Here is a 24898-nt window from a genome sequence, read left to right as displayed (position 1 = left end):
AAATCAAGACAATATCTATATGTTTCCTTCTTCTAATACCTTCATAAATAAATAGTTAGGTATTTAACTAATTAAATGTTGCAGGCTGGACCTCCTATATTTACAGTTAGAGCTCAACATTTATCCTGCTTTCTAGAATCGGTCCTCTAATGGAATTTATGCAATTGTGTGATCACTGTTTCCTAAAGAATGCAGGGGTGAAACCACACAGATCAGAGCCTCACTGTTCCTGACACAGAGACCTTTTTTCCCTTTCTCTCCCCCAACAGAGCTCTCCTGTGTCGCTCACTCGCAGCCGCGCAGCTGCAGCTCCTCGCGTGAGCCCTGGACAAGAGGGTTATTCTTACTGCCAGCAATGTTTCCTCTGCTCCTGAAAGAGTCAAAACTCCGATGTGAAAAGCCTTGTTTGTTGATTAAATTTGCAGTATGCAGGGGAGAAGCCTTGTGTCTGTAAAATGGGTGTGCCCAAGGGGCAGAGACCCTGTTTCCAAACGTCAGGGGATGGACAGCGGCTGCAGTTACCTGACAGCATTTCCATCTGCTGAGGTCGGCTCGAGAGGAGAATTTCTGCATTCACGTCTGATACAACCAGTTGGGCCCATGTTTTCTGTGGATCTCTCATTCCGGTGACGTCTCTATCCAAGGACCTGGTGACCTTAGACTTAAAAACATCATCACAGGCAAGTGTGAAAACCAGATTTTTTGGTAAACACCTCATCCTTCCACAGTGGCCCAGCAGCTTCTTTATTAACCTGAGCTCCTGGAGAAACACTGCTGTGAAAGGCCCAAACATGAAAAAGACATCTTCCTTCAGTGTGTCCTGAAACCCAGAACCTTGCTGTTCTGAAGGAGGTCCCTTATTTCTGCATTTCTGTTCTTTTTTCCTGAGCTAGGCACTACATTTAGGGCACTTTTTCTACTTCTACCACAGGTCAGTGGTAACTATCAGAATATGGGAATTAACATGTCTGCTTTCATGATTCAGCCCGTGTACGACTATACGGCGATAAACTATCCAAAAATGTGATCTTTGCTGTTATGTCAGGAAAGCATTTAATGAAGGACAGCAGTTTCTCTGGGTTTCTCTGTCACAGTCTTCATGAAAACACTTTGGTGTCGTTTTCCTCGGGGCGTGGGAGCCCGTACCTGAGGTGAGCCCGTAACCTCAGGTGAGCCCGTAACCTCAGGCGAGCCCGTACCTGAGGCGAGCCCGGCCCGTGCCCCACCGGGCAGTTCCCATTTCTCCCGATCCCGGGCCCGCCCCCGCTCCCCTCAGCCAGGGGAGGGGCGGAGCCAACGCGTGGTGCGCGGTTACGTCGCGCTCGCTGATTGGTCGGCGGGCCCGTCCGTCATGCGCGGGCTGGGCGGGGCTGCGCGTGCCGGCGTTGCCGGGTAACGGCCGCCCCGGGCAATGGCGGCGGGGCCGCCCCGCGGTGAGGGGGGAACGGGAGCGGGGACGGCCAGGCCGGCACCTCCTGTGGGGACGAGGGGCTGGTGGGCAGGAGGAGGCGTGTGCGGAAAGGCCTTGTTCGGGCTGCGTGTGAGGAGAAGGGTGTGGGGAGGGAGCTTTGGGTGTGCGCATAGCGGGGCGAAGGGACCTGAGTGGGTGTAGGTCTCCTCAGAGGCCTCCTCTTGCACCCGAGCGCTGTAGGGTGGCAGCTGGTGCTGAAGGATGTGGTGGTTCCGGGTGCTCTGTGTTAGAGTGAGAAGCTGTGCATCCCTATAAATAAATCCGCGATGCCTGTTTGTTTCCCCTGTTACAATTCCTTGCTTTTGTTGCAGGTTGGTGCCTGGCAATATAAAGCCGTAGGAATAGCCGGCAAAGCTGCTTAGGACTGTGTTGAAAATGCTGGGGGAGAAAAAGCAGTTAATGGTGGCAAGAGACCTTTACACAGACCCCACATTTCCGGCCAGCGATACCTCAATTTTTTTTGATTATTGTACCCCGCTTGCCCAGTTCAGAGGCGAGATATCTTGGTTGAGACCTAAGGTGAGTTTTAAGGTATAAAAGGCTGATTTTAGCAGAGCTGAGCTTTTAGCTAGTAAATGCAAGTTAGCATTGAATGGCTGCTTCTGGGTGGTGTTTGTTTTTTTTTTTAGAAATACGGAAGTGGTAAAACCACTATATGTTAGTGTTAACAATGCATGAGTTACAGTTTTAAGTCTAGGTGCTTGTTTGTAGGTTTGATTTAAATCCTCTTGTACAGCTTTTAAATTTCATGGTGGTAGTAGAAATTCAGATATTTTATTATAAATATGCTTCATTACACAAATTATATGCGTACCAAGTTAGAATGCAGCATTATGTCATTCCCAAATTTTTTGGTATATTGCATAACTGTCTTCAAAATAAGTAATTGGATTTCAGAAATTTTCAGGAGACTATTGCTTTTTTTTGTGGTTGATTTCTTTGATAACTAGAAAGCAAACTTTTAAAGATTATAACTTGTCATATGACATATTGCTTTTAAACTTATAGTTAGATTGCAGAGCAAGCTGTGTTAGAGGTAAAAGCTTTAGAATGCATTTCTGCAGTACAGCCATTTAAAGTGAAGTATTTATGATACTGCCTTTGTGTAGCAGGAAAAAAAAGGCTATAAAAATGTAATGGAGGAAAGAAGCATGTTGTCTTGAGTTGTATTTTTTCCCCTGTGTCTGGGGCTGTCTGTAGAACAGTGACAGAGCTGTTGGTTATCAGGTGTAATTGGCAAACAAATTATTTCATGGAGTCCAGTGTGCAGCTTCCTGCTCTTGTATGAGTTAATTTCCATCTCTTGCAGTGTTTTTATATAAGGAGAACCATTTCACCAACTCACTTCCAGATCTGATTAAATGTTCAGAAATTCCCTCTTGTGCTACCAGCTAGTCTATTTTTCTGTGCCCTAGGGAAGGTTTTTCCCTTGTTCTAATTTTGTGATTTTTCTAACTTGGGATGTGCAGTTTAATGTGGATGGCATCAACCCTGTCACAGTTGATCATAAGTCTAGCAAGGAGTTGATGAATTATGTTGTCTTTGATTTATTACTGCTTTTGCTAAGGTTGCACCTGATGGTGACAGTTGTGTACTAAAATTCGTGTGGGAACTGGTTTTACATTCCTGAAGTACCTGCAAAATACCCTCACAGGCCATTTGTTGCTTCTTACTTAGGCTGTGGATGAAAAGGAAACTTTCTAGAAGTAAAAATTCCCTTATTTTATGAGAGATCTCTAAAACACAGACTTTCTTAGAATATCATGCAGGATTTGGCTTTAACTCCTCTTCTTTAATTTTAGGACATTTGTTCCTCTCCTCGGTTATTTTCCAACAATCTGCAGGATGTGCAAGTAAAACAAGGAATTTTGGGAGACTGTTGGTTCCTGTGTGCCTGTGTAGCTTTGCAGAAGAGCAAGTATTTACTGAATAAGGTATGGAGAAGTTTCATATTGGAGAAGTTTTCTTCACCTAATTGATGTTTGTGTATTGTTCTGGAGTCCCAAGATACTCTGTGAGCATTGCCTTCATTATGCTCAGTTTCACTGGTTTTGTTATCATATTTTTTCTGTGTTTGTTACAAATGTTGGTATTCAGTTTTGTTTGCAAAAAAAGAAAGATATTTAATGATTGTTTGCCTTCCAGGTGATCCCTCCAGGTCAGCCCAGCTGGACAGATGAGTCCTACCAAGGCTGCTTCACCTGCCGGGTCTGGCAGTTTGGCCACTGGGTGGAAGTGACCATTGATGATCGCCTGCCTTGCCTTGGGGGCAAACTCTGCTTTTCCCAGTGTCAGACAGAGGATTTGTTTTGGCTTCCACTGCTGGAAAAAGCTTATGCAAAGTATGTGAACACTGCTGGCAATAGAACTACAATACTTGTGTATTTCTTCTGCTTGCTTGTTCTACCTTATTTATTTTACCTTATTTATGCTTTGAGATCTGAGTGTTGCGGCTGCTGGTGGTCCCATCCTGGCTTGTGGAGACGTTGCTCTTTAAACTGTAGGTCTGTAGGGTGTGCTTCCAGTTGCATATGAAATAAGATTAGTCTTAGGGAGGTAATTCTGGTGGAAAGTAAGCTGCAATGAATTGTCAGGATTCAAGTGATGTTTGTTGAGTCTCTGTCCATTAGTTATCTAACTTGTTAAAGGAAGATGAGAGCTCAATGAAAAGCAGAAAGCATGAAGATATTTTCATGGAAAGCAACAACATTGTGTAAGTGTGTGCTAGTTGAGGCTCTGGTTGTGTGAGTTTCACTGCTTTTTTAATATAATTTGTTAGTTTACAGTTTTAGGAAAAAAATGCAGCTGTTTGATGGTTTATGGCACATCAACAAAGCAATTTAGAGGCAGAATGCGCTGGTAAAATAGATAGCTAATGTCCCAGAGTCTGAGCAGGCGATTTTTGTGGTTGCCAGCAGAGGGCAGAGCCAGACTTCATAACTGAAGTAACTTACTCAGCTGCAGAAGCTGTGAAGCACCAATGTCATATTAAAGCTTCTCTGTTGGTTTGAAATATAATACTTGTTTTCTGCAGAGATCTCATTGTTCAATCTTATAAGTCCATTTTGGTCTTGACTTACTTTGCTATATTTTGCCTGTGCTACATCAGGTGGGTCAGTCTCTTGGTTTGCTTAAGTTGTTGAGGGAAGTGCTGCTCTGGTTATTTGTGCAGAGTAAATAAAAATAATTAAAGAGGAAGAAATATTTTTATTTATATAGAATGTAATCTTTTGTGTATCACAAAAGATAATGTAGTGCATGGATAATAAGGTACAAATGAGTAGTACTAGACCACAGCAGTTTTAAAATAGAAGAATGTAAGAAACTTCCCATCAAGCAGTGCAATATCCAATGGCTCACATAATCTTTAGATGTTGTGTTCTGTATAAATAAGCTAGTATGTGCTTTCTCTTGCCTATTTTGGGTTATGGACTGGGGCACAGTCATGACTGTGAAATGGAGTGTGGTTGTGAGTGTGTAGGAACTGTGTTTCTTTTGTTCTGTGTGTACAAACTTTTTCTTTGGTTTTTTTTTAAATTTTTTATTTAATTTTTTTAGAGTGCATGGATCCTATGAGCAGTTGTGGGCAGGACAGGTGGCAGATGCTCTGGTTGATCTGACTGGAGGAATTGCTGAAAGATGGACCCTGAAAGACCCTGGAAAAAATGTGGAGAAAGAGAAGACTGGTGTGGTTTTGGAGAAAGCAGTGTTCAGAAGATTAATGAATCTGAAGGAGCAGTGTGTAATAAGCTGTTCAGTCCTCAACTCCAGACAAGGTGATAGTAAATGTCTCTATTAACAGGCTTCAAAGCACAGGGCAGCTAGCAAATACAAAGTGCTGATTCTAACACCTTACCAGTTTCATGGTATGATTTGAAATGTGTGGATAAATGAAGATTTAAGGATGTTACTGAGTTCAGGATGAAGGCTGATTTTGAGGAGTGCTTTTTATATGAGAAGCTGATATGGTCAGTTCTCCAAAGTAAATGTACTTCCTTGAAAAAGCACTTCAAAAACAACCTTGAAAACATCAATGAATTTCAGCACAGTGAATTTGTAGGGATTTGAGCTCAAGGAGTGAGTTAATACACTTTGCAATGTTACTTTATTTCTCTGTAGTCACTAAAATGAACTGTTTGGGTTTTCTTTGTGCTTTTCTGGTACAGATTTAAAACCAATTTAATTTTGTTGCAAAGTTGCCATCTTTCACTAATGTTATTGTAAAATGTGGAACAGATTCTTTGGTTTATTTTCATTTTTTTTTTTCTATTCAGGTGCAAGTGAGCTAGGAGAATTTCATGCCTTTATTGTGATAGACACATTGAATCTCTCTGAAGTGTCAGGCAAGGAAATTTTCCTGCTACGAATAAGAAATCCTTGGGGGAGACGGTGCTGGAAAGGGCCTTGGTGTGAGGGGTGAGCAGTTTTATATTCATTTGGAAGAACATTTATGTAAGTTCTGAAGCACAAAGCTTATTATGGATTGCATAGGCAGACACTGCTAATAATTTGTAGCAGGGGAGAGAGGCTTCAGTGTGTGTGCAGTCCTTTAGAGAGCTGGTTCTGAGAGCTTGTTGCTTCTAAGGCTAGTAAATTTGATCTTCTAGTTCTCTAAATCTAAATTTTTGAAATAACTTTTTTGTTTATCAAATCATCGTATTTTTTATATACATGAACTTAAGGCGTTGGCTATTTTTCTGTTTGATTTTTTTGCTTCTTTGTTGTTCTGCCATTGATCTAAGTATCTTTGATCTTGTTTGTTTCTTGCAGTCACTCAGCTTTACTTGACTCTCATTAGATCCTGGCTCAGCTGCAGGAAACAAGCGAAGGAGTAATTACAAAACTGCAGCAGAAGGAAGGATGCTTGTACTTGTTGCTTGTGTGCTCTCATTTCTGTAGATTGATATAAGTAGGAGAAGCTGTAACTGAGTCCATATAAAGTAGAAATAAAGAAGAGAGCTGTTTTAAAGGACTTGCAGAAATATGTGTAGCAGCTCAAATAGCAAAGTAACAAGAATGAAAGGGCAGACCCTGCTTGCTTGTTTTGGAAAAAGCCAGCATGTTTTGACTGTACAAAAGAACATGCAATTCTTGACCAAAGCAACAAGCATTCAATATTAAAATATGTTAACAATATGGTGATGTTAATGAATATTTTTGTAGAAATGTTTTTCTTCCCTGAGTTAGAAAGATAATTTAATTGCATTTATTGAGACTTCAACTGATGTTCTTTTCTTTGGACAGTGTTTTGGTTACACACTTGGTCTCTTGTAGTTTCTTTGTCAAGGAGTAACTTGCCATGTAGTTTCAAGAGGGTAGGGTTTCATTGGGTGACCTTAGAGCTCTGTCTTATTCAGGTGCAGAACTGTTCTTCTTTGCTAGTAAGACAATGGAATATGTTGAATATGCTAGGTTTTAATGAACCCTAAATAATGAGGCATTTAAGTTCTTGGTTTATCAAAACTTGGCAAGCAGATTCATGAGGGTAGCCAGTTGCTTAATATGAATGACAAGTTTTGATGTAAAGCATTAAAATTCTTTCAGAACAATCACAGTGCAGCTTGTTTTACTTTTTTACCTCGTTTTTAACAGCAGTTAAAAATCAGTATTTTGCTCTCAGACTTCACTGTAGTGACTGTTGTAAACAAAGCACCCATTTCACCCAGAAGTCGGTTCTGATCCAGTCTGGTATTAGGCTGTTTCTAAGTTTTCTTTGATAAGTTATGACTTGTGTTTCCTATGATCTCTCTCACTGATCAGCAATGTGCAGAGAAATTTTCAATGCAGTAATTTTGCAGTAAAATGAAGAAATCCCTTCTTGCTGTCCTGCTCCATAAGATATCTGGTAGAACAATGTTCTGCAACTCTGCTGAGCAAAGAGCTGAATGTTGTCTTTTCTCTTATGTGCAGTGGTCAAGGTTGGAACCAGATAGATCCAGTAGTTGCTTCAGAACTTCTCTCACAGATCCAAGAGGGAGAATTCTGGGTTGATGAAGAGGAATTTTTCAGGGAATTTGATGAGATTACCGTGGGCTTTCCAGTCAATGATGAAGGGCAGCTTCAGAGCCTCTATACAGGTGTGATGAGAAGACATCTTTCTCATGCAAATAACATTATGTCAAGGGGAAGAATTTATCTGAATTGCAAATGGGTGCATCTAGACCATGATTTCTTTCTCAGTTTTCCCATCTCTTTTAGATCCATAGGCCTTTTCTGTCTCTACTGAAACACAGACAGAACTGAAACAAGAGAAATTAAAGATCTTTAGAGAAACTGTTGATATTTCTATGAAATCTAGTTACTTGCTAGTTGGTTGAGAGATTTGTGTCCTCTCTATAGAAGGCTGTTATTCTGGACAGCCTGTGATGTTTTGTTTTTAATGGTTGGATACACTTGAGATTTCTAGTAACAGTTTCTTGTAAAAATCATGTCATCAGTCTTTATTACCAGCTGTGGCATTAATTCTCATGCCTCTTAAAATCTTGGTCGTGAATTTCTGCTTTGGCAGAAACATGTTTTCTTGGGCTGGGGAATCTCTGCCATATACCTGTTGTGTAAAATTAACCAGCTTCTCATGTCTGAAATCCACACCATGATTTTCTTATTTTGTTAGAGAAAGTGCTGTACCACTCACAGAATCTCTGTGGATCCTGGGTGAGAGGCCAGTCTGCAGGCGGCTGCCGCAACAACAGCAGCTTCCCTACCAACCCCAAGTTCTGGCTGAGGGTCTGGGAATCGAGCGAGGTGTGCATTGCTCTGCTGCAGAAACACAGGAAATACAGCACTGACTGGGCTGGAAGGATCCAAAATCCAACTGGCTTAGCAGAGGAATATCCATCTTTGACCAAAGGCGTACAGGGAAAGAATTACCAGGCTGTGGGATTGCATGTCTGGAAGGTAATACAAAAGTGACATTTTTCTCTTTGCAAATAGAAGTTTAAATGCATTACTGAAACACTGGAGTAAAATCATTCATTTCCTATGCCACTGATATGATTCAACTGGTCACAAATTTTCTGTCTCTGTTTTATGCTGGAGTGGTTCTGTTTATCTCACAGTTACTGTCTGTACAAACCATTACTCACCCAGTACTTTCTTCTTATCACTGAGCACTCAGGATTGTTCCAAACTAGTACAATTTCAGGCTGATTACTTGAAGCCATTCCTAAATTTACTCCTCCTGAATATTAGCTCTTCCTACTTCTCTTTGATGTTCAGGTTATCTGCTGATACTCTTTTCTTTGTTTCATTTTTAAATGTATGCATGCTTAAAAATGTTATAAACAATATTTGCTAATTTTTAGTTTTATTAAAAAGCTACTCATTTTTCCTAAACCACCACACATCATTATGCATCTATTCTAGGTGGAGAAGAAACGATTTAACCTTCCAAAGACCCTCTCTGCTCCTCCAGTTGTAGGTACCATCTGCCATTCCTACGATAGAGAAGTCCATGTGTGCTGTGACCTTTCACCTGGCTTTTATCTTGTTGTTCCCAGCACTTTTCTGAAAGATGCAGTAGGGAATTTCTTGCTTCGTGTATTTTCAACAGGAAGGATCTCTCTCAGGTAGGTTTAAAACAAAACAGACTGTTTCCTAAAGCTGTTGCCATAAATACAGGTGTAGCACTAAGTGTGAATGTTCAAAATATTTTGAAGAGTTGTGCGGAGTGCTGTGTAACGGGATTGTATTGTCTTTGAATTCATGCAAGTTTCCCAGCTCCCATGACAAAAACATCATGTTTTTGTCATGATGTTGCTCCTGATTCTGAACTGCAGCTTAGTGCTATGTGCAGAGGCAAAATGTAATGTTGGCAGCTGTTTAAAAGCTGGTCAGATTTGTGTTCTAGTAGTACATGTTTTATACATTTTAGTTTATTTTCTCTCTTATGTTTGACAGTGAACTAAAGCCACCACCCTCAGATGCTGCCCTCTGTGAAGAACTCCCAGCTGGTGAATGGGAGACAGTGCAGCTGCATGGATGCTGGAAGAATGGGCTAAATGCTGGAGGTAGCAGGAACTTCCCTTCCTTCCATACCAATCCCTGCTTTCCCCTCTCCATTCCTGCCGGGCCGGGGAAAAGCAGCGTGAAAGTCACCCTCCGGCAGCACTGCCTGGATAGCAAGTGTTGTCCAATAGGGTTCCACATTTTCCAGGTAAGGCTTCTGGTCAGTTTGATTGCTCATTTGCCAAGGGTGAAGGTTAACCTGTCAGCACAGGGCTCCTTGCAGTTTGCAAGGGACTTGCTGCTTCTGGGGGAAGCACAGGCTCACTCTGGAATTAGGTAGTTAGTTGCATAGCATAGTACCCAGGTAATTGGTTCCACTTAATTCTTACAAGGCTCTAAATTAGTTTTAGCAATAATGAACCCTTTTGAGGATTTGCAAAGAATTCTCAGTGCCCTAGTAATTGAGGAGCAGACCTTTTAGTAATTCATCATGAAAGGTTACTTTCTTTGTGTCTAATAATTAAATGTCCATATGCAAATGATACTGGATCAAAAGGACTGTGATATCCTGAGCAGGTGATCAGAAACAAAGCAAGATTTGATTTGCTGTGGATGGATACAGATTCTGCATGTGTGTGCCAGTGTTCAACTGCATAAATGTAACCTGAGAAGCTGCTGCTTAAGTAACTATTTAGCAGAGAAAGGTAGCTTTACTTTCAGAAAACCTGCCTCAAAAAAGATGTGACTTGAGTGAAAAGTGTGGAGTTGGGTGCCAGAAGTAATAATAAAACTTCAAGTGTACAGTATGTGAAGAAAGATTTGCATTTTTATGGCTATAGGAGACTGAGATGAAGTCTAATATGACTTTTTAGTACAGGAAAGACTGCTAGATACAGGAAGGAAACAATCTGTTCAGCAGATCCCTGAGGTGGAAAACAAGCGCTTTAGGCTGCAGCAGGGAGGAGTGAGGTTAGACAACAGAGAAAGCACTAGAGTTATGTGAGTAGTGGGTTCTATGCATTGTCTGCAAACAGGCTAGGAATGATTCATCTGTTTTTAGTACTGCCATCTGGGTTTTCCTCTTCTCTCTAGCTCTGTACAGCAGAATGGGTATTTGGAATAGAGATGGACAGTATCACACTATGGTGTCTTAGGAATGAAATACTGTGAGGCCTGAAACAGATGAAAAGGTAGATGTGTTTGCATTCTTTTTTGCAGGTGCCTAACAGCAGCTGGAAACCACAAACTGCTTCTTTTGTCCACTTGGAGCCGCTGGTGAGCTGTGTTCCTCACTGCTATTCCCAGGAAGTCAGCCGACTTTGCAGGCTCCCTGCAGGAAGTTATGTCATTATCCCTTCTACTTACCTGCCCAATACAGAAGGAAATTTTACAGTGGTCATAGCAACCAAAATAGACAGGTAAAATGATTATTTGCATTTCCAGTAATTTTAATGCATATGTTACAGGATGCATGGAAATGACTGCAGTAATGTGTTCTCTTGATGGAAACTTTATGTCAAGTCTTTGTATTTCTGTTGTGTTTGCATGCACTGCTTAACACTTTGATCATGTTGGAAGAATGACTAAAAAAGGTAGCATTTGTTAAATCTTCTTGCATCAGTTTCTGAATATCAGATGTTTATTGCTGGTGGAGATGACACTAAAGTAATTAAATACCAGCTGTATCACCAATGTTAGGATTTATATTGAAAGTTAATAGTGCTTTTTAAAATTCAGGTTGTTTTTGGGAAAATGCAATGAGTAGCCAGCCTTATTCCAGGTAATTCCTAACTGTGATGTGAACAAAACCTCTGAATCAGAATTATAAATTCCATAAGACTGCAGTGAGACTCAACAGAGTTGCAGAAAGATTTGCTAAGGGAAAGGATGTGTAACAAAGCTTGATATAACTTCTGTTTTTGAAGTGGGATAAATACTTGATATTTGCAAGATTCCCAGTGCTTTGTGCAGAAATAAAAGTGCGGTTTGGGTTTTCAACAGGAAGCGCATTCACAGCCAGGAGACACTTGGACAAGTGTTACAAGAGGTAAGTGATGTGTTTTAATGGATATATCTGGATGGATTCATTCTTGGTGTCACCACAGATCTGCTTGTTTTAACTGTATGTTGTTTCCTTCCTCCCTCTGATTGGTTTTGATATTTGAATATCCTCTGCATTGCGATTTTAAAATGCTAATGATGTTATAGTGTTGTAAAGGCTTTAGTAAGCACAGCATAATGAGATTAAGTTTTTATTTGTTTCCCTACAGCCAGCCCATGCAGCATCCCACCATTATAATCCCTCCTGGAGTGCAAGTTGTTTTGATCAAGTTAATGACAGCTATTTCAGATTTTGGTTTTATTTTGCTTGATTAGATAGACATGTAATATAAAAGGGTTGGATGTGAATAGAGTAACAGAGGAGAGCTTTGGTTAAAATTTGTTTCACTAAGAAATAAAGTATTATTTTAACAGTGGTTTGGAGATGTGTTTTGGTTGGTGGATCAAAACATGTCCTTGATAACACTCTGCTTATCATGTAGAACAAGAGCATCTAGATTCTTGGGTCTTTCCCTTTGGGGTATGAACAAAAAAAAAAAATGGTAGGAAAAACTCTTTACCCAAATTTAGAATTAGCTTACTCATTTTCTGAATCTGGGTCGTGCTGACCAGTGATTACATTTTTTTCTGAAAACCACACAATCAGTATGGATTTTGTGTGCTTCACAAAGTGGGCACAGACCTGTGTGTGCTCCCATGTGGTTCCTGTTACTTTAATATTTAGGAGCTGAACTGTGGAGTGAAGGTCCTTTGTTACCATTGTTTTGGGAACACAATGTTGCAAGGCCATTCTATCAAAAGCAATCTATTAAAACTTATATTTCTTCGTTATTTTATGGAAACAGAATCAAAGAAACAAATAATTTAGATTCTTTGGGACAGCTTCAAGAATCTGGAAACTGCAGTTACATTTTTCTAGCAGTGGGAGAAATTAATGCCTGAATCTAATCTTCAACAGTTTGTTCTTTTCTAAAAACTGGACTTTAAACTTTCAGGAGTTTAGCTCCTGAGGGTTCCAGGCAGTCTGCCTCCCTTTGGGCTGGTGATTTCTAAAAGATGCATAACAACAGCAGAGCTGGATGTCAGTGTATTTTTCTAAAAGTTTGACTGTGTTCTCTAGTTACTGAAGTGATGGGATTTATGAGTTTAAAGTTTTTAGGGTTTTTTTAAAGGATGTTTCAGATGAAAAGCTTGCGTTTTGGCCTTAGTTTCTAAATGTTTCTTTTCTCTGATTCACTTCAATTCTTCTTGACAAAAAAAACCCTGATGAAATAGCTTTTTTCCTCTGTATTGCACATTTTCTTGTAGGTTTCCTTTACAACTGTGATGAAAAGGTAATGTGGAATTCTTGCACTGTCCTTTCAAGAACCATCAGGAAGCTGAGGAATGCCTCATCTCTTGCTCTTCTTGGTTTTAAATGGAATAACAAGATAATGCTCTTAGCCCAGCTGTTTTTAACTGGTACCAACTGTCAGGCCTGTGATGGCTTCTTTGTGAAAAAATACCTCTTTTAATCATGAACACTCAATATTTGGTCTTCCTACATTTTTAGAAGGAGCATTGTACAGCAAACTATCATGTACCTCGGTTCTTCAAAAACACAGGTGAAGAATATGTGCATGTTTTAACCCAAGCTACAGTTTTGGAAGAAAACCAGAAAACTTACATGTAAGGGCAAGCTGGATGGAGCCCTGATCACCCTGCTCTTGGGGAATGTGTCCCTGCCCATGGCAGGAGGATTGGAACAAGATGATCTCTAAGGTCCCTTCCAACTAGAACCATTCTATGATTGTGTAATAATATTTTATTGGGAAAAGAATTCAACCTGCCAGAATAACTTCATGTGACCAAGTTACATGGTGAACACAGAGGAAAAACTGTAGTCTTTTTTTCTGGTAGGATATACCTCAAGAACCATCACAATACACTGGAGTAGAAAAAGTCCAGATTTGTATCTGACACTGCCAGTCCTGCTGCTGAGCACTTTACCTTGAGCCCTCTCTGGAACTAAGCAGATGGTGGGTTCAAAGGAAAGATTCTTTTGGTGAGTTTTTCTTTCATGAATGCCAGAAATAAAAAGGACAAGACTTGAAAACTATTGAACTATCTTGTCAGACTGCTTTTGTAAATCTGTAAGAATGTGTTTTATGGAAGAGCTGCCCTCACTGCAAGAAATGTAAAGTTTTAGAGTTTTCTTAATTTATGTTTGAAACCATTTCTTATTCAAGCAGGATTTTTAAAGTGTTATATTTTCCTCAATAAAAATAAAGTAACATTGAAAATTTTTAAATGGCTTTTATTAAAAAGGTGAAAAATGTCAATGATAACAAGTGATGTATGCATTTATTCTGTGGTAGCAAACATTACCATGTGTTACAACCCTGGTGTTTTGACTTAGTGGAAGGGAATAATTGGAAATATTTGCAAGGAGAATCCAATCTTCCATTAGTTTTATGTCCCAGAAATATGCAGTGTTCTGCTTTTGCTTTTAAATACATCCTGCCATCATTTCTGCTAGCTCCTGTTGAACTTTGAAAATTGGAAGGATTCAGGATGCTTTCAGCTGAATTTGAATTGGTTGAAACCTTCTACATCTCTTGATGTGGAAAAAGAGGAGAAGAAATCACCGTGAGTAATAAATCTCTACTGTACCTACTAAAACAACTGCTGACATCTTCATTTATTTTCTTAATTTCTTTCTCTTCAAATAGGAAGTTATTGAATCATGCAATAATGTTTCTAAACAGAAGGAAAGGTTTGTAAAAGTGCATGGACCCAAGTTATGATGAAATAAAAATTTGATACTGAGGAAGTGAAAAGAGATATAAGGATTCCTAAATGGGCCAGGGTTATGATAGGACTCATACTACAATAATTTTTGTGTGTATGAAGTTTGTGCTGCTCTATATAATGCTTTGTGGGAGAGTGAAAGGCAAAGGCATCAACACTAAGTGTGTGTATGCTTTGTTACCTCCTGCAAGATCATCTAAGAAAAGACCTGTGAACTCAGAAAAGTAACAGCTTACTGAAGAAAATTTTATTCAAGCATCCTTACTGAACAGCTGTCCCTTTTTAAGAGATGATACCTGACAGAGCACATATGCAGGAAACTACTTGATACAGGCTACTCCTCTAACATCCTACAGCTAATTCACTGCTACTGTAAGTGTGAAAAGACTTTTTTTTGGAGATATTGTGTATTTGTGACTCAATTATGTGAGTTTTGCAGATAGACTTATTTTCATTTCAGAAAGTTCAGTACATGAGGTCAGACCTTCTAAATAAAACCACTGTTAATTTGCTGTGTTGAGTTACCTCCACCTGAATAGAACTGAGATAGTGAAACATGTTTTTACAGGATCTGCAGTTACTAACAGGTTGAAGTCTCTAAGCATTGTGGTGTATTGCAGACTAGCGTGGAATAGCACAGAGTTTGTATGGATGTGGCTGCAGTATTGCACCCAAGATGTACTCCAGATTGATTTCCTTCACTCCCTCAGGGAGCTGGAATGTAAATGCCCTAAGGAGGTTGGTAAAGAAGATGAACAGTTCAACTCGTGCCATCTGTTCCCCCAAACATACACGGTGCCCTGCAGAAGAAAACCAAAACAGTTGGTTGAGTAAAGTTAAATTCTGTAAAGGAATTTGGCACAGAATTCTACTGAGTTCCATAAATTCTGTTAATGTAAGATCATTTTTTCCTATTTCCTTCTGTCAGGACAGAAAATGCTTTAGGAGGAGGGAGGGGAAACATTTAACTGAGAAACTGTGCACCTCTGTCAGGTGTTTGATTTGGTGTTTTGGTTGGGTTTGTTTAGGTTTTTTTCACCCCTGGAGCATGTATGTGATTCTCATTTCCCATTGTTGATTCTTGCTCTGTGAGAGCCATGAATTGCTTCTTAGCTAAACTAGATTTAAGAAAGATTAATATACTTTATGTTCTTATTTTGGTTGTTGAGAAGGGAGGGTTGGAGCCATGTGGGATGCAGTTCTGAAGCCAAGGAGAAGGATACAATTAGGATTTCTTTAACAGAAATTTAGAAGGGTCTATTGGATCCTTGTGTCAGGAACAGGTGTGTGAGCTAAGGGAGTGAAATGTGCAGTGATATAAAGACTTAGTGACTCGTTTTGGTATATTGCTTACACAGGATATTTCAGGATATCTATATATTCCAGACTAAAAAAACAAAACCAAAAGATCAATATTCAGAATATACAAATACTCAGATTCCATAAACAGGAAACTACCAGAGTGAGTTAAAGCAATAGTCCTATGCCACTGCTGAAGTGGGAGCCCCAGTTAATTGTCTTGATTCATGGCCATTTGGTAAGTGAAGGAGGTAAGATGATAAATACCTGTTTTGCAAAGATGATTTTAGGATTTGCAGACAACTTAGGCAATTTTTTTAAAAATCCGGATTTACTACATTTAATCTGACCGTGTGTTAGTATGAGTATGCTCTTTGCTTTTTCTCTACAAGAAGTGTGTAGTAATATGTCACACCAAAAACCACCAAAAAAACCTCAGCAGTTTCCCAGTGGTTTTATTATGAATTTTCTAGTAATTATACCACTTTCCTCTTTTGTGCTGCTTTTTTTCCATGATCAGTTTATTGGAGAAACTAGTAGACTAGAGAAACTCGCTAGACTTGTTTGATACTGCTTTTCACTGGTTTTTCCCCCTTTTTTCCTCCTCCATATCTTTGAATCCCTGCATTTTACACTGTAAGTTAGTTAAGTTGTACATTGTAATATGCTTTTGAAAAGTTATGATTTTTTTTTTGGTTGCTTAATAATATTCTGCTGAAAATTTACAAAATCTACTGGATTTTGCTAGTTTCCTACAGATACAAGAAAACCTGGTGCTGGACTATTAATGTAGGATTTGGGAGACTGAGGTTTGGTTTCCTACTTCTTCACAGATTTTTTTCTGTATATTTTGAAAAATCACATTCCTGCTTGTAAGGTGAAAATAAATCAATTTCCTGATGTAGGGGAATCACCTTGATTTAACAGGGAATTATCCTGATTTAACACATTAGGAGATAAGAAGCTCAGGTATCCTTATGGTAGGAAATCTTCTTATGTCAAGCAAAGAGCATTGTGTCTCTCCCAGCCATAGTTATCTTCTGTTTGAATATATGAAAAATACAAAATCCACAACAATATTTGTGGCTCTTACAGCAGAAAACCTGACTTTTAAATCTTTGTGTCAAATACATTTCTATAAATGTACATTTTTAAAATTTTATAACTTAGAAATAATATTTTTAACCTTGCTGCAAAACAGAAATATTCAAGGTCAGGGTGTTACCTGCTGAGAAAGGTAAGAATGCCTCTTTGTTCACAAAGTTGCCATCCAAATCTAGGAAATGATCTGGGTTGAACTTCCAAGGGGTTGCCCAGTGCTCAGTGTCATACACCACAGAGTGCAGATTTGGCAACACAAGTGTGCCCTGCAAGGAGCAGCAGAGATCTTATTTTCCATAGGTTTTCCTTCTCTCTGTCACACAAATACTAAATATTAACAGCTCAAAGATGTGAGAAATGGGGGTGTCCTCTGTACCTTTTTAATGTGGAAACCCAGCAGAGTTGTGCTCCTCAGGCACTGTCGAGGGACCCCGACAGAGGTGACGTTGCTGTAGCGCAAAGCCTCGTGAATCACAGCGTTCGTGTAGGGCAGCTTCTTACGGTCTTCATAGCTGATCACATGGGAGGGGTCCAGAACAGCCTCTATCTCTCTTTGAACTTTTTCTGCAGACAAATGAAACTACTTTAATTCCCCACTACCCTCTTTCCCCCCTTTTTACCTAGCAGATTTTGGTATGAGAATGTCCTGTACGAGGGATATAAAAGAAAGGATGTCTCTATGAAATGCACTGGCGTGTGGTTTGACTGCTGTGTGTGTTTCAGTTGATCAAGGAACTTCATCTCCCTAAAGCACAGGATGATGTCTTATTTAAGACATATTCTACTTGGTGATGAGGATAGTACAATTCTGTGTTTCAAAAAACAGATTAAAATTTGAAATGGCAGGTATAATTTCCATCTTTTATAAATATGTGTCAGATTGGGTATCTTTTTTTTAAAACTTTTCTACTTCAGAGGTTAGGAGGAGACGAGGTTGCATATGAAAGGTCTTTAATTTGTTACTCTGTTTTTACTTCTAATGAAGTAAAACTGTGGCTTACTACGAATTTTTGCTACCGTTGCTGGTGAACCAGATGGGAAAGCACCTGTTTGCTTCATTTATTGACCTTCCATTTTCTGGATTTCAACTGCTGATGACATCTTGCAATCGATTGAGCACTTATACTAATGGTGTTCGTGGTGATGTTGAATGCAGTTCTCTCTGACAGTGGATTTGCTCACCTTGTACTTCTGGGTATTGTACCATGTAGAGCAGTGCCCAGAGAAGGGTGGTGCTTGTTGTTTCTGTCCCTCCCAGCAAAAGATCAACCACAGTCTGAACCATATTTTCTTTATTGAATGTAGAAGTAGGGTCGTCCTTAGTCTGTGGGATACATTCACAAGAGGACTATGAAGTAAATAATTTCAAATATTTCACCAGTCACACAGAAACTGTCATTGTTTGATGATAACACCTACAGTGCTACACAAATACAGTGTGCATGTAAAAATCCTTTGGCAGTTGTTGGAATAGCAAATGTTTGTAGTAGGCATTGAAGCCAAGGAAGGGAGAGAGTGTGATAAACAGAAACTTACTTTTGTTATTTGAGCCAAGTAGAAGTCAATGAGATCCTGTGGATCACCTGAGCTGTGTCTCTCATGAGCCTGCACCTCTTTCATGACTAATGTGTGCATGAAGTCACTGTGTGCAAACACCTCCTGATGAGGCCCTGGCAGGCGGTGCATGAGCCAGGGGAAAGCATCGTAGAGCTGTGGTGTTAAACAGAAAGCAAAGAATGTCAGTTCTGATTTCCTGAGAATTGTGAAGTCACTGCAACTTGTGGGCAACCAAATTGGGATGAGAGGCAATAGACACAAGTAAGAGAGATTGAATACTGGGAACATGATTATATTTTGCTTTTTGGATCAATACCTAATAATGTAACGGGTTCTGAAAATGGGTGAGTAATTGAGTGCTGAATCTGACTGACAGATTTTCTCAACCTTGAATTTTTTACTGTAATTTTTTTTAGGCATCCCTTTATGAGGAACCTGATAGTCTTTAAGAATGCCAGAGTACCAAAATATGCACCAGTTAAGCAATAGCTAGGGTTTCAAGAACTTAAAAAATATTCTTGGTGTGATGAAGTTGTAACTTGTATCTTACAGGAAGCTCAGAATAACTCAGATCTTGATGGTAATATGAATTATGAATTGAAGCAAGATCTTTTCAAAAGAGCATCAGTTTGAAGACTTAGTTATTTTTAACTGCATTTCTGGATTTGCAAGACTAAATGAAAATTACATTTTAGAAGTTGCTTTCATTTTAAGAACTAAGAGTCTTAAATACACAGTGTTCTGCAAATGATTGCTCATTGGAAATCTGTGAAAAGCAGTGATGATCTAGAATTTTAATTTGAGGATGTGATTTACAGACACAAAGAAGGGTTAGAAGCCAGTAATTACATATACAAGATATGTATTGATTTATTGCTTCACTGTGGCTTGTAGAACAACAGTATGTTTAGAAATGGAAATGCTTGTGAATAGTTGACTTTTAATTTCTTTTGACTTGTCAAGTACAAATGTACCTTAAGGAACAAGAACAAGAAAATTAGGTTCTTACCCTGCCCCAGATAGTACCTTGAAAGTAGACCACGAAATAAATAGCTTTGATGAGTTTGCTGAAAGATTCATCCTCAGTGGAGAAGCAATGACCAAAAACAACAGCACAAATGATATTTGCAATTGCACGGACCATGGGAGTGTGGGGGTCAAAAGGTTTGCCTGTGAATATGGGAGATGCTGTGAGAACTTCTGATTAGACTACAGCAAGAAAAGTGAGGAAGACTTTTTTATTTAAATGGTAAAAACAACAAAGGATCAGGCTACTTTTAGAAAAAAATTCACGGAAGTGAAGCCTGGTTTAATACATCAACTGTATGAAATCTTAATTTTCAATCTGCTCTTTACCCTTGTGAAATGCAGTGATTATCAGTTTTGAGAAGACAGTCTTTTCCCTGCTTTGACTTGTGGTCTGGGTTCAAGCAATTAATTAGAACATATGCCTTCAAATATGGAGGTAGATATTTAAGTTTCACAATTAAAAAACCAAAACAAACTATCCTCAACCTGCTTCTCCCTGAAAGGAAAAAAATCCAGAAGTAAAAACAAACCATAAAAAAAATTCAGAGTTTTCATTTCTTAGGTCTGTTGAAATGATTTACCTCTTTTTGATTTTCAAGTATCATCTTAACAATCCAACCATAGATGTATTTTTTTTCCATAGACCAAAAAGGCAAAGCTCATTTAATAGAGTGGAATACATCTCCCATGGAAAAGGATTAAATCCAGAAAAAAATAAATTAAGTACACATTTCAATGGCAAGGACTACTTTTGAAGTATACTCCTGTAGAAAATGCATCCCTGACTTCGGTCCAACACTCTTGGTTGTTCTTGGAAAGTGTAAATAAATGTATTGAGTCTAAAATTGAAAAGGGATTGCATGGTAGGTAAAGCTTTGGGCTGTACAGGGACTCGAGGTAGATGATTTTTTTATCTCCTACATTTTAAAGATGTGTGAATCTTGCACTCAGGAAAGAGATGGGCCTGGTCCAAGGATAGCTGGAGAGAGACCTCAGGCAACCTCTCTGTGTTTTCACATGGAACACGATGTGGGTGAGGGATTTGGCTGCCCAGAATATTTATATTTAATTGCTTTATTTTGGCAGCTTACTAAAATTCTATTGGTTTCTATTTAATCCAAACCTTGAGAAGAAGTTCTTTTGGATAACTGAATGATACATTCCTTGTGTTGGGATTCTTTCTCTGCCAAATCCTAAAAGCCTGCTGTCCTAGAATGACTTCCAGCAGGTCACATAGTGTGTATTTTAAGGAAGGTTTTTCTATACTTGAATGTAAGAATCATTACCAGCTGGGTTGATAATAAAAATGTTTAAAACTCTCCATATTTAAAAAAACCCCACAATTTTATATTGCCCACTGTGCAGACAAAACATTTTTTTTTGCAAAGAATGCATTTAAGAACCAGTGAAAGTTCTACCTAACATCGACAATATCTATATTGTAAAAACGTACTGTGAAACTTCTACCAGCCCTAATATTTCAGGAAAAGCTCTAAGTATTGTTTTTCTAGTGAATTTACCTTTTGTATTTGCAAAGATATCCACAAGGTGACAGGCCTCTGTTTGAATTTGATGCTCCAAATTGTTCTTACCAAGAGCCAGACTTCTTATAACTGTCATGCCAAAGCGTCTCTGCTGCTTCCAGGTGTGGCCATTTGTCAGGAAAATACCTGAAAACACAGAAACATTTAATTCATTGCTGGGAAGGGAAATCCTTTACTGCAAGAGGCAAATTTTGATTTAGATGAGGTTGTATTTCACGAACAAGATGCACTGATTTTAGATGTCAGAAACTGAGTTTTGGTCTCTGAGGATTTTATGACCTCAGCTGCTCACAAATGTGTCCTTGGAAACTGAGTGGGTTTTGGTGAGGACCAAACAGCTTTGTCTATAGATATCTTCTACATGAGCAGTCTCCTGGTTTAGAAATGATCCAACTGGAAGGAATCTTCTCCAGGTAAGTATTCTTTTGGATCTGTTGTGTAGGAAAAAGCCTGAGTGATGTGCTTTATAAAACAAGAAATTTTTGGTTTTTCCTTGACATGCTTAGCTCTGCTTGAAAGATTTTTGTAATGGAAGCCCAATTATGGCCTGATATAGCAGTAGGTGATGTGTGTGCACAGGAAAACATCTTCCTTTACACCTTGTTCAGCTCAATCTTGTGTAACACCTTGTACCTTTCTCGCCCATCATATCCCTGTAGAAAGGGGTGAGAGGTCTTCCAGAAACTTCTTCTGAGTGGGTGATGATGGCATCTTTTACTGCTCTGTATCCATTCAGCACAACCAGGGGTGTCTGTCCCATCCACAGTGTATAGATGTTTCCATAGATGTTGGTTAACTGAAGAGTTGATAACAGAACATTTATAACTATAAATCAGTGCACTCAAATATCAATCTATGTTAGAGTTTTCTGTAGTTATAACTAAACCCTTTTGTTGGCATCAAATGGAATTGCAGGTTTCAGAAAAAAAATAGCTTTCTGTTATTAATGTGCTTTGGGAAGAGAAGATAATTGTTCTTTATGGAATAGATGCTAAGGACATCTCTCAGAAGAACACCTCTGAAAATTTCACAGAAATAAAACTAGCAAGTTATTTTGTCAGCTCTGAATCAAAGAACAAATTATTACAGGCAAATCCCAGAATTTTTCTCTTTATTTTATTAAGGAACAAAAATTATGGTATCTTCTTGTATCTAACCTACAAAGAAAGCAAAGAAATGTTCTTGCTTTATTTTCTATACCTTCTACTGGATTTTTCTTATTTTCCTATATCATACTTATATTTTCCCTTATAATAGCAGGAAGCAAATTCCTTACTTTTTAAAAATAGTTTTGATTGGTTTGATTGGTTGTGTTGTAAACATAACAGCAATCAGATTTTCCTGCTTTGCTTTAGTAGTAACCTGTTTACAGCAGACAAGAAATCTTTGTGCTGTAAAAACAAGGAAAAAATGTCTGTTTAGGGTACAGGTTTGGTCTTCTAATGGAGATGTTCCAGTGGCATTGGTGCCAGGAAAGGAGAGCTCTGCTAGAGGTGCCTGACAGGGCTGGATATCAACACAGAAACAGAATCAAACTGCCAATGAAATACCATTCTATGACAGTGCTTGTGAGAATGTAACCAAAAGAGAGAAAAAATAGCAAAGACTAAAGCAATGGTAGTGTTTATTACTCAGAAATATTTTTAATAGTGCAGGGTCCTCAGAGGCTTTGAAACTAGCTGATAATCATGCTTGAGGTTTAATAAAATAGCATTTTAGGCTGTTCCTATGCCATGTAATTTAAGTTAAAATAGACTGATTTTCAAGCACAGAGATAAATAAATACCTTACTGAGCGTTTCTCGGCGGAGTTTGAAGTCCAGCAGCCACAAATTCCCGATGATGGGGAGGGGAACTGGTCCTGGAGGAAGCTGGGTTCGCATCCACTGCAGCTTGAGGAACTGCAAAATCAGTAGACACACTACTAGAGCAATAAAAATCTCACTAATCTCCAACATTTTATCAAAATTTTAAATTCTCACTGGGTTTGGGTTTTTTTGGTCTTTTTTTTCTTTTTAAATTTTTTTTTTTTTAAAATTTGTGTATGACTTCTGAAACTTTGGATTTGTGGAGATGTTTCTTCTACTGAATCCAAACTCTTTCTAAGGATATGCCTCCTGTAACCATCCCTCTCTGACAATCTACAGTTTTCCCAAGCTAAAGTCTTTAGAAACCCAAACTATGTGATCCTTGGTGCTTAGCCAAGCCACACCCACTCTTTTTTTTATACTCTGTAATTGTGATCTGTCTCTTTTTTCATTTAGAATTTAATTTCCTTAGTCTTATAGTGAGTCAAAGTGCCAATTATTGAATATTATACGAGGTTTTCAAGAGTTTTGCATGATGATAACACCTCTGGCAGTTTCATGTAGTTAAACATTGAAATGCATTAGTTATTGTCATTCTGAAATATTGCAGTTATTGTGTGATTTCTTTATAGAAGAGGAAACATCTACACAATATCTGAGGTGTTTGAGGTGTAAAAGATTGAGTTCATGCAGCCTAAAGCTAAATTATTTTCTTGAATAAGAAAAACAAAAGGTAATTTAATAATTTGAAGGGTATTTTCTTTCCCCTTTTATCATATCCTAGGTTATGATACTATGTGAACACTAGGGAGAGATTTATTTTTTTCTATCCATCAGATTATATGATGTTTTCTAACTTTTCTTTTTAAAAAAATTAATGTTATGCTAAGTTTTAAAATCTTGTGGTGCAAATTTTGGAGATGAAACCATGCACAGCTTCTATTTGATCTGTGGAAAAGAATAAATAATGGAAGAAAGAGGCAAAACTTTTAATCCTTACTCATTTGTGGATCTCATAAGTACCAGAGAGGTTTGTACCAGTGGGTAGCAAACTTTAACTTGAGAATCACTTTTCACACTTACTGATATATTCCACAGTGTTTTTCAACACTTTGTTCAAGAACCTAGCTAATGCTATCTTCCAGTCTAAATAGGAGATTAAGAAAATCCATACAATTGTACAAGTTGCCCCTTTGAAATTTTATCATAATTTCTCTGGGCAGGCTTGCTGCATTTTTCAGTCTGCACTTTTCAGCTCAAAAAGTTTCTGCAAAATCAAGGTTATTGATTGGAATCAATGCATATTATAATCCTAAAATAGAAAGGTTTAATGCTATCCATGGGCTTAAGAACTGAATTAAGCTTTAAGAAACCAAGAGTTACAGGCATGGAAGCTCATTTCAGTCAGTTTTCTAATGACCTCATTTTTTTAATGCATGAGGGTTAGTAAAAAAACTGTGGCAACTACAATCTTGCATGATTCAGTCTTGAAAAAAGTGTAGATGACAATTGGTCTTTTTTTTCTGCAGTGGATTGTAGTAACTCCAGATTCCAACAGGAAACACAGGGGCAGTTTCACAGGGCAGCAGTGACATTGCAGCATTTTCTTGCCTTGCTTTCCTGAGCAGCCACCACTTTACTTCCCTGTGCAGTTTCATGCAACACTTCAGCTTTGGAGTGCTGTGGTGCCGATGCTTTTGCAGGAAATGTGGAAAGGGAGCAGCCATCAGAGGCTAAGGATCATTCCTGTGTGCCTCTATTAGCTGTTTGTTTGGGTTTTTAGGCAGAGAAATGGAAACACAAGAACTTGATAAGCATAATTTCCAGCAGCAGGGTTCTGTGAATCTTACAGTTGAAGAGTTAAATTGACAAAAAACGGAGGGAAGCAATTTGAAATTCAATAATGTCTATGGTTTAGTCAGCCAATTCTGACAGTTCCATATGTATATCCAAAATTACAGTGTGACTGAGTTATGCTATCGAGCAGTTATTTATCCATGCATTTTTTTCAGATTTTGGTGCTATTTGAGACTTTAAAATGAGTTACCTGATGAAACCTTCTAATTAACTTCACATGCTGCTTGTGTGCATCAGAACTTCATTTCTTTATTTGTTTTATTTCTCCCCATTTCATCCAGCTGGTTCTTCCAGTTAAAAGAGAGTGCTTTTCTATTTCTTATTTGTGCACAGAATCACTTGTTACATTTGCAAGTTTTGCATCTGTTAAAGATCCCTGAAAGCTCTTGATGCTCTCATGCCCATAAGTAAGGGTATGATTTATACACTTAAAAT

At 38.6% G+C, this 24898-nt stretch overlaps 2 protein-coding genes across 3 annotated transcripts; one reads left to right on the top strand and one right to left on the bottom strand.

Moving 5' to 3' along the window:
- Positions 1 to 280: 280 nt before the first annotated feature.
- CAPN10 (calpain 10) lies at positions 281 to 13577 on the top strand. Of its 2 annotated transcripts, none has more exons than XM_033068881.2 (13): positions 281 to 1151; positions 1783 to 1990; positions 3274 to 3405; positions 3617 to 3813; positions 5030 to 5247; positions 5746 to 5887; positions 7382 to 7548; positions 8085 to 8368; positions 8837 to 9039; positions 9371 to 9626; positions 10637 to 10836; positions 11420 to 11465; positions 12788 to 13577. In XM_033068881.2, exons 2-13 carry the CDS (start codon positions 1847 to 1849, stop codon positions 12815 to 12817), a joined length of 2019 nt encoding a protein of 672 aa, XP_032924772.1. In that variant the 5' UTR covers positions 281 to 1151; positions 1783 to 1846; the 3' UTR covers positions 12818 to 13577. The 2 variants fall into 2 exon arrangements, with proteins under 2 accessions (XP_032924772.1, XP_032924771.1); XM_033068880.2 differs by lacking the exon at positions 281 to 1151 and adding an exon at positions 1364 to 1433.
- An 814-nt stretch (positions 13578 to 14391) lies between these two features.
- LOC117000834 (cytochrome P450 2J2-like) lies at positions 14392 to 22782 on the bottom strand. The gene is made up of 9 exons (XM_033068882.1): positions 22586 to 22782; positions 21433 to 21595; positions 20776 to 20925; positions 19236 to 19396; positions 18206 to 18379; positions 17852 to 17993; positions 17046 to 17233; positions 16794 to 16935; positions 14392 to 15069 (listed from the first exon to the last, which is right to left on the bottom strand). The coding sequence occupies exons 1-9, from the start codon at positions 22754 to 22756 to the stop codon at positions 14891 to 14893; spliced, it is 1470 nt and encodes a 489-aa protein (XP_032924773.1). The 5' UTR covers positions 22757 to 22782; the 3' UTR covers positions 14392 to 14890.
- Positions 22783 to 24898: the final 2116 nt, after the last annotated feature.

This window comes from Catharus ustulatus, chromosome 10 (genome assembly GCF_009819885.2).
Source record: "Catharus ustulatus isolate bCatUst1 chromosome 10, bCatUst1.pri.v2, whole genome shotgun sequence".
NCBI classification, from domain to species: Eukaryota; Metazoa; Chordata; class Aves; order Passeriformes; family Turdidae; genus Catharus; species Catharus ustulatus.
Note: the sequence above shows the minus strand (reverse complement) of the source record. Positions and strands in the feature narration are given on the sequence as shown.

What these genes read in the sequence shown, in the direction of transcription:
- LOC117000834 (XM_033068882.1), bottom strand. Translation starts at nt 22,756, where the DNA reads ATGTTGGAGATTAGTGAGATTTTTATTGCTCTAGTAGTGTGTCTACTG. An exon ending in GCCGAGAAACGCTCAGTAAG is followed by an intron (nt 21,596 to 22,585) that starts GTATTTATTTAT and finishes TCAACTCTTCAG; the next exon opens with TTAACCAACATCTATGGAAA. An exon ending in ATTCTTACCTTTCTCAGCAG is followed by an intron (nt 15,070 to 16,793) that starts GTAACACCCTGA and finishes TTTCTTCTGCAG; the next exon opens with GGCACCGTGTATGTTTGGGG.
- CAPN10 (XM_033068881.2), top strand. Translation starts at nt 1,847, where the DNA reads ATGCTGGGGGAGAAAAAGCAGTTAATGGTGGCAAGAGACCTTTACACA. An exon ending in CTGGAAAAAGCTTATGCAAA is followed by an intron (nt 3,814 to 5,029) that starts GTATGTGAACAC and finishes TAATTTTTTTAG; the next exon opens with AGTGCATGGATCCTATGAGC. An exon ending in GCTTCAGAGCCTCTATACAG is followed by an intron (nt 7,549 to 8,084) that starts GTGTGATGAGAA and finishes TTATTTTGTTAG; the next exon opens with AGAAAGTGCTGTACCACTCA.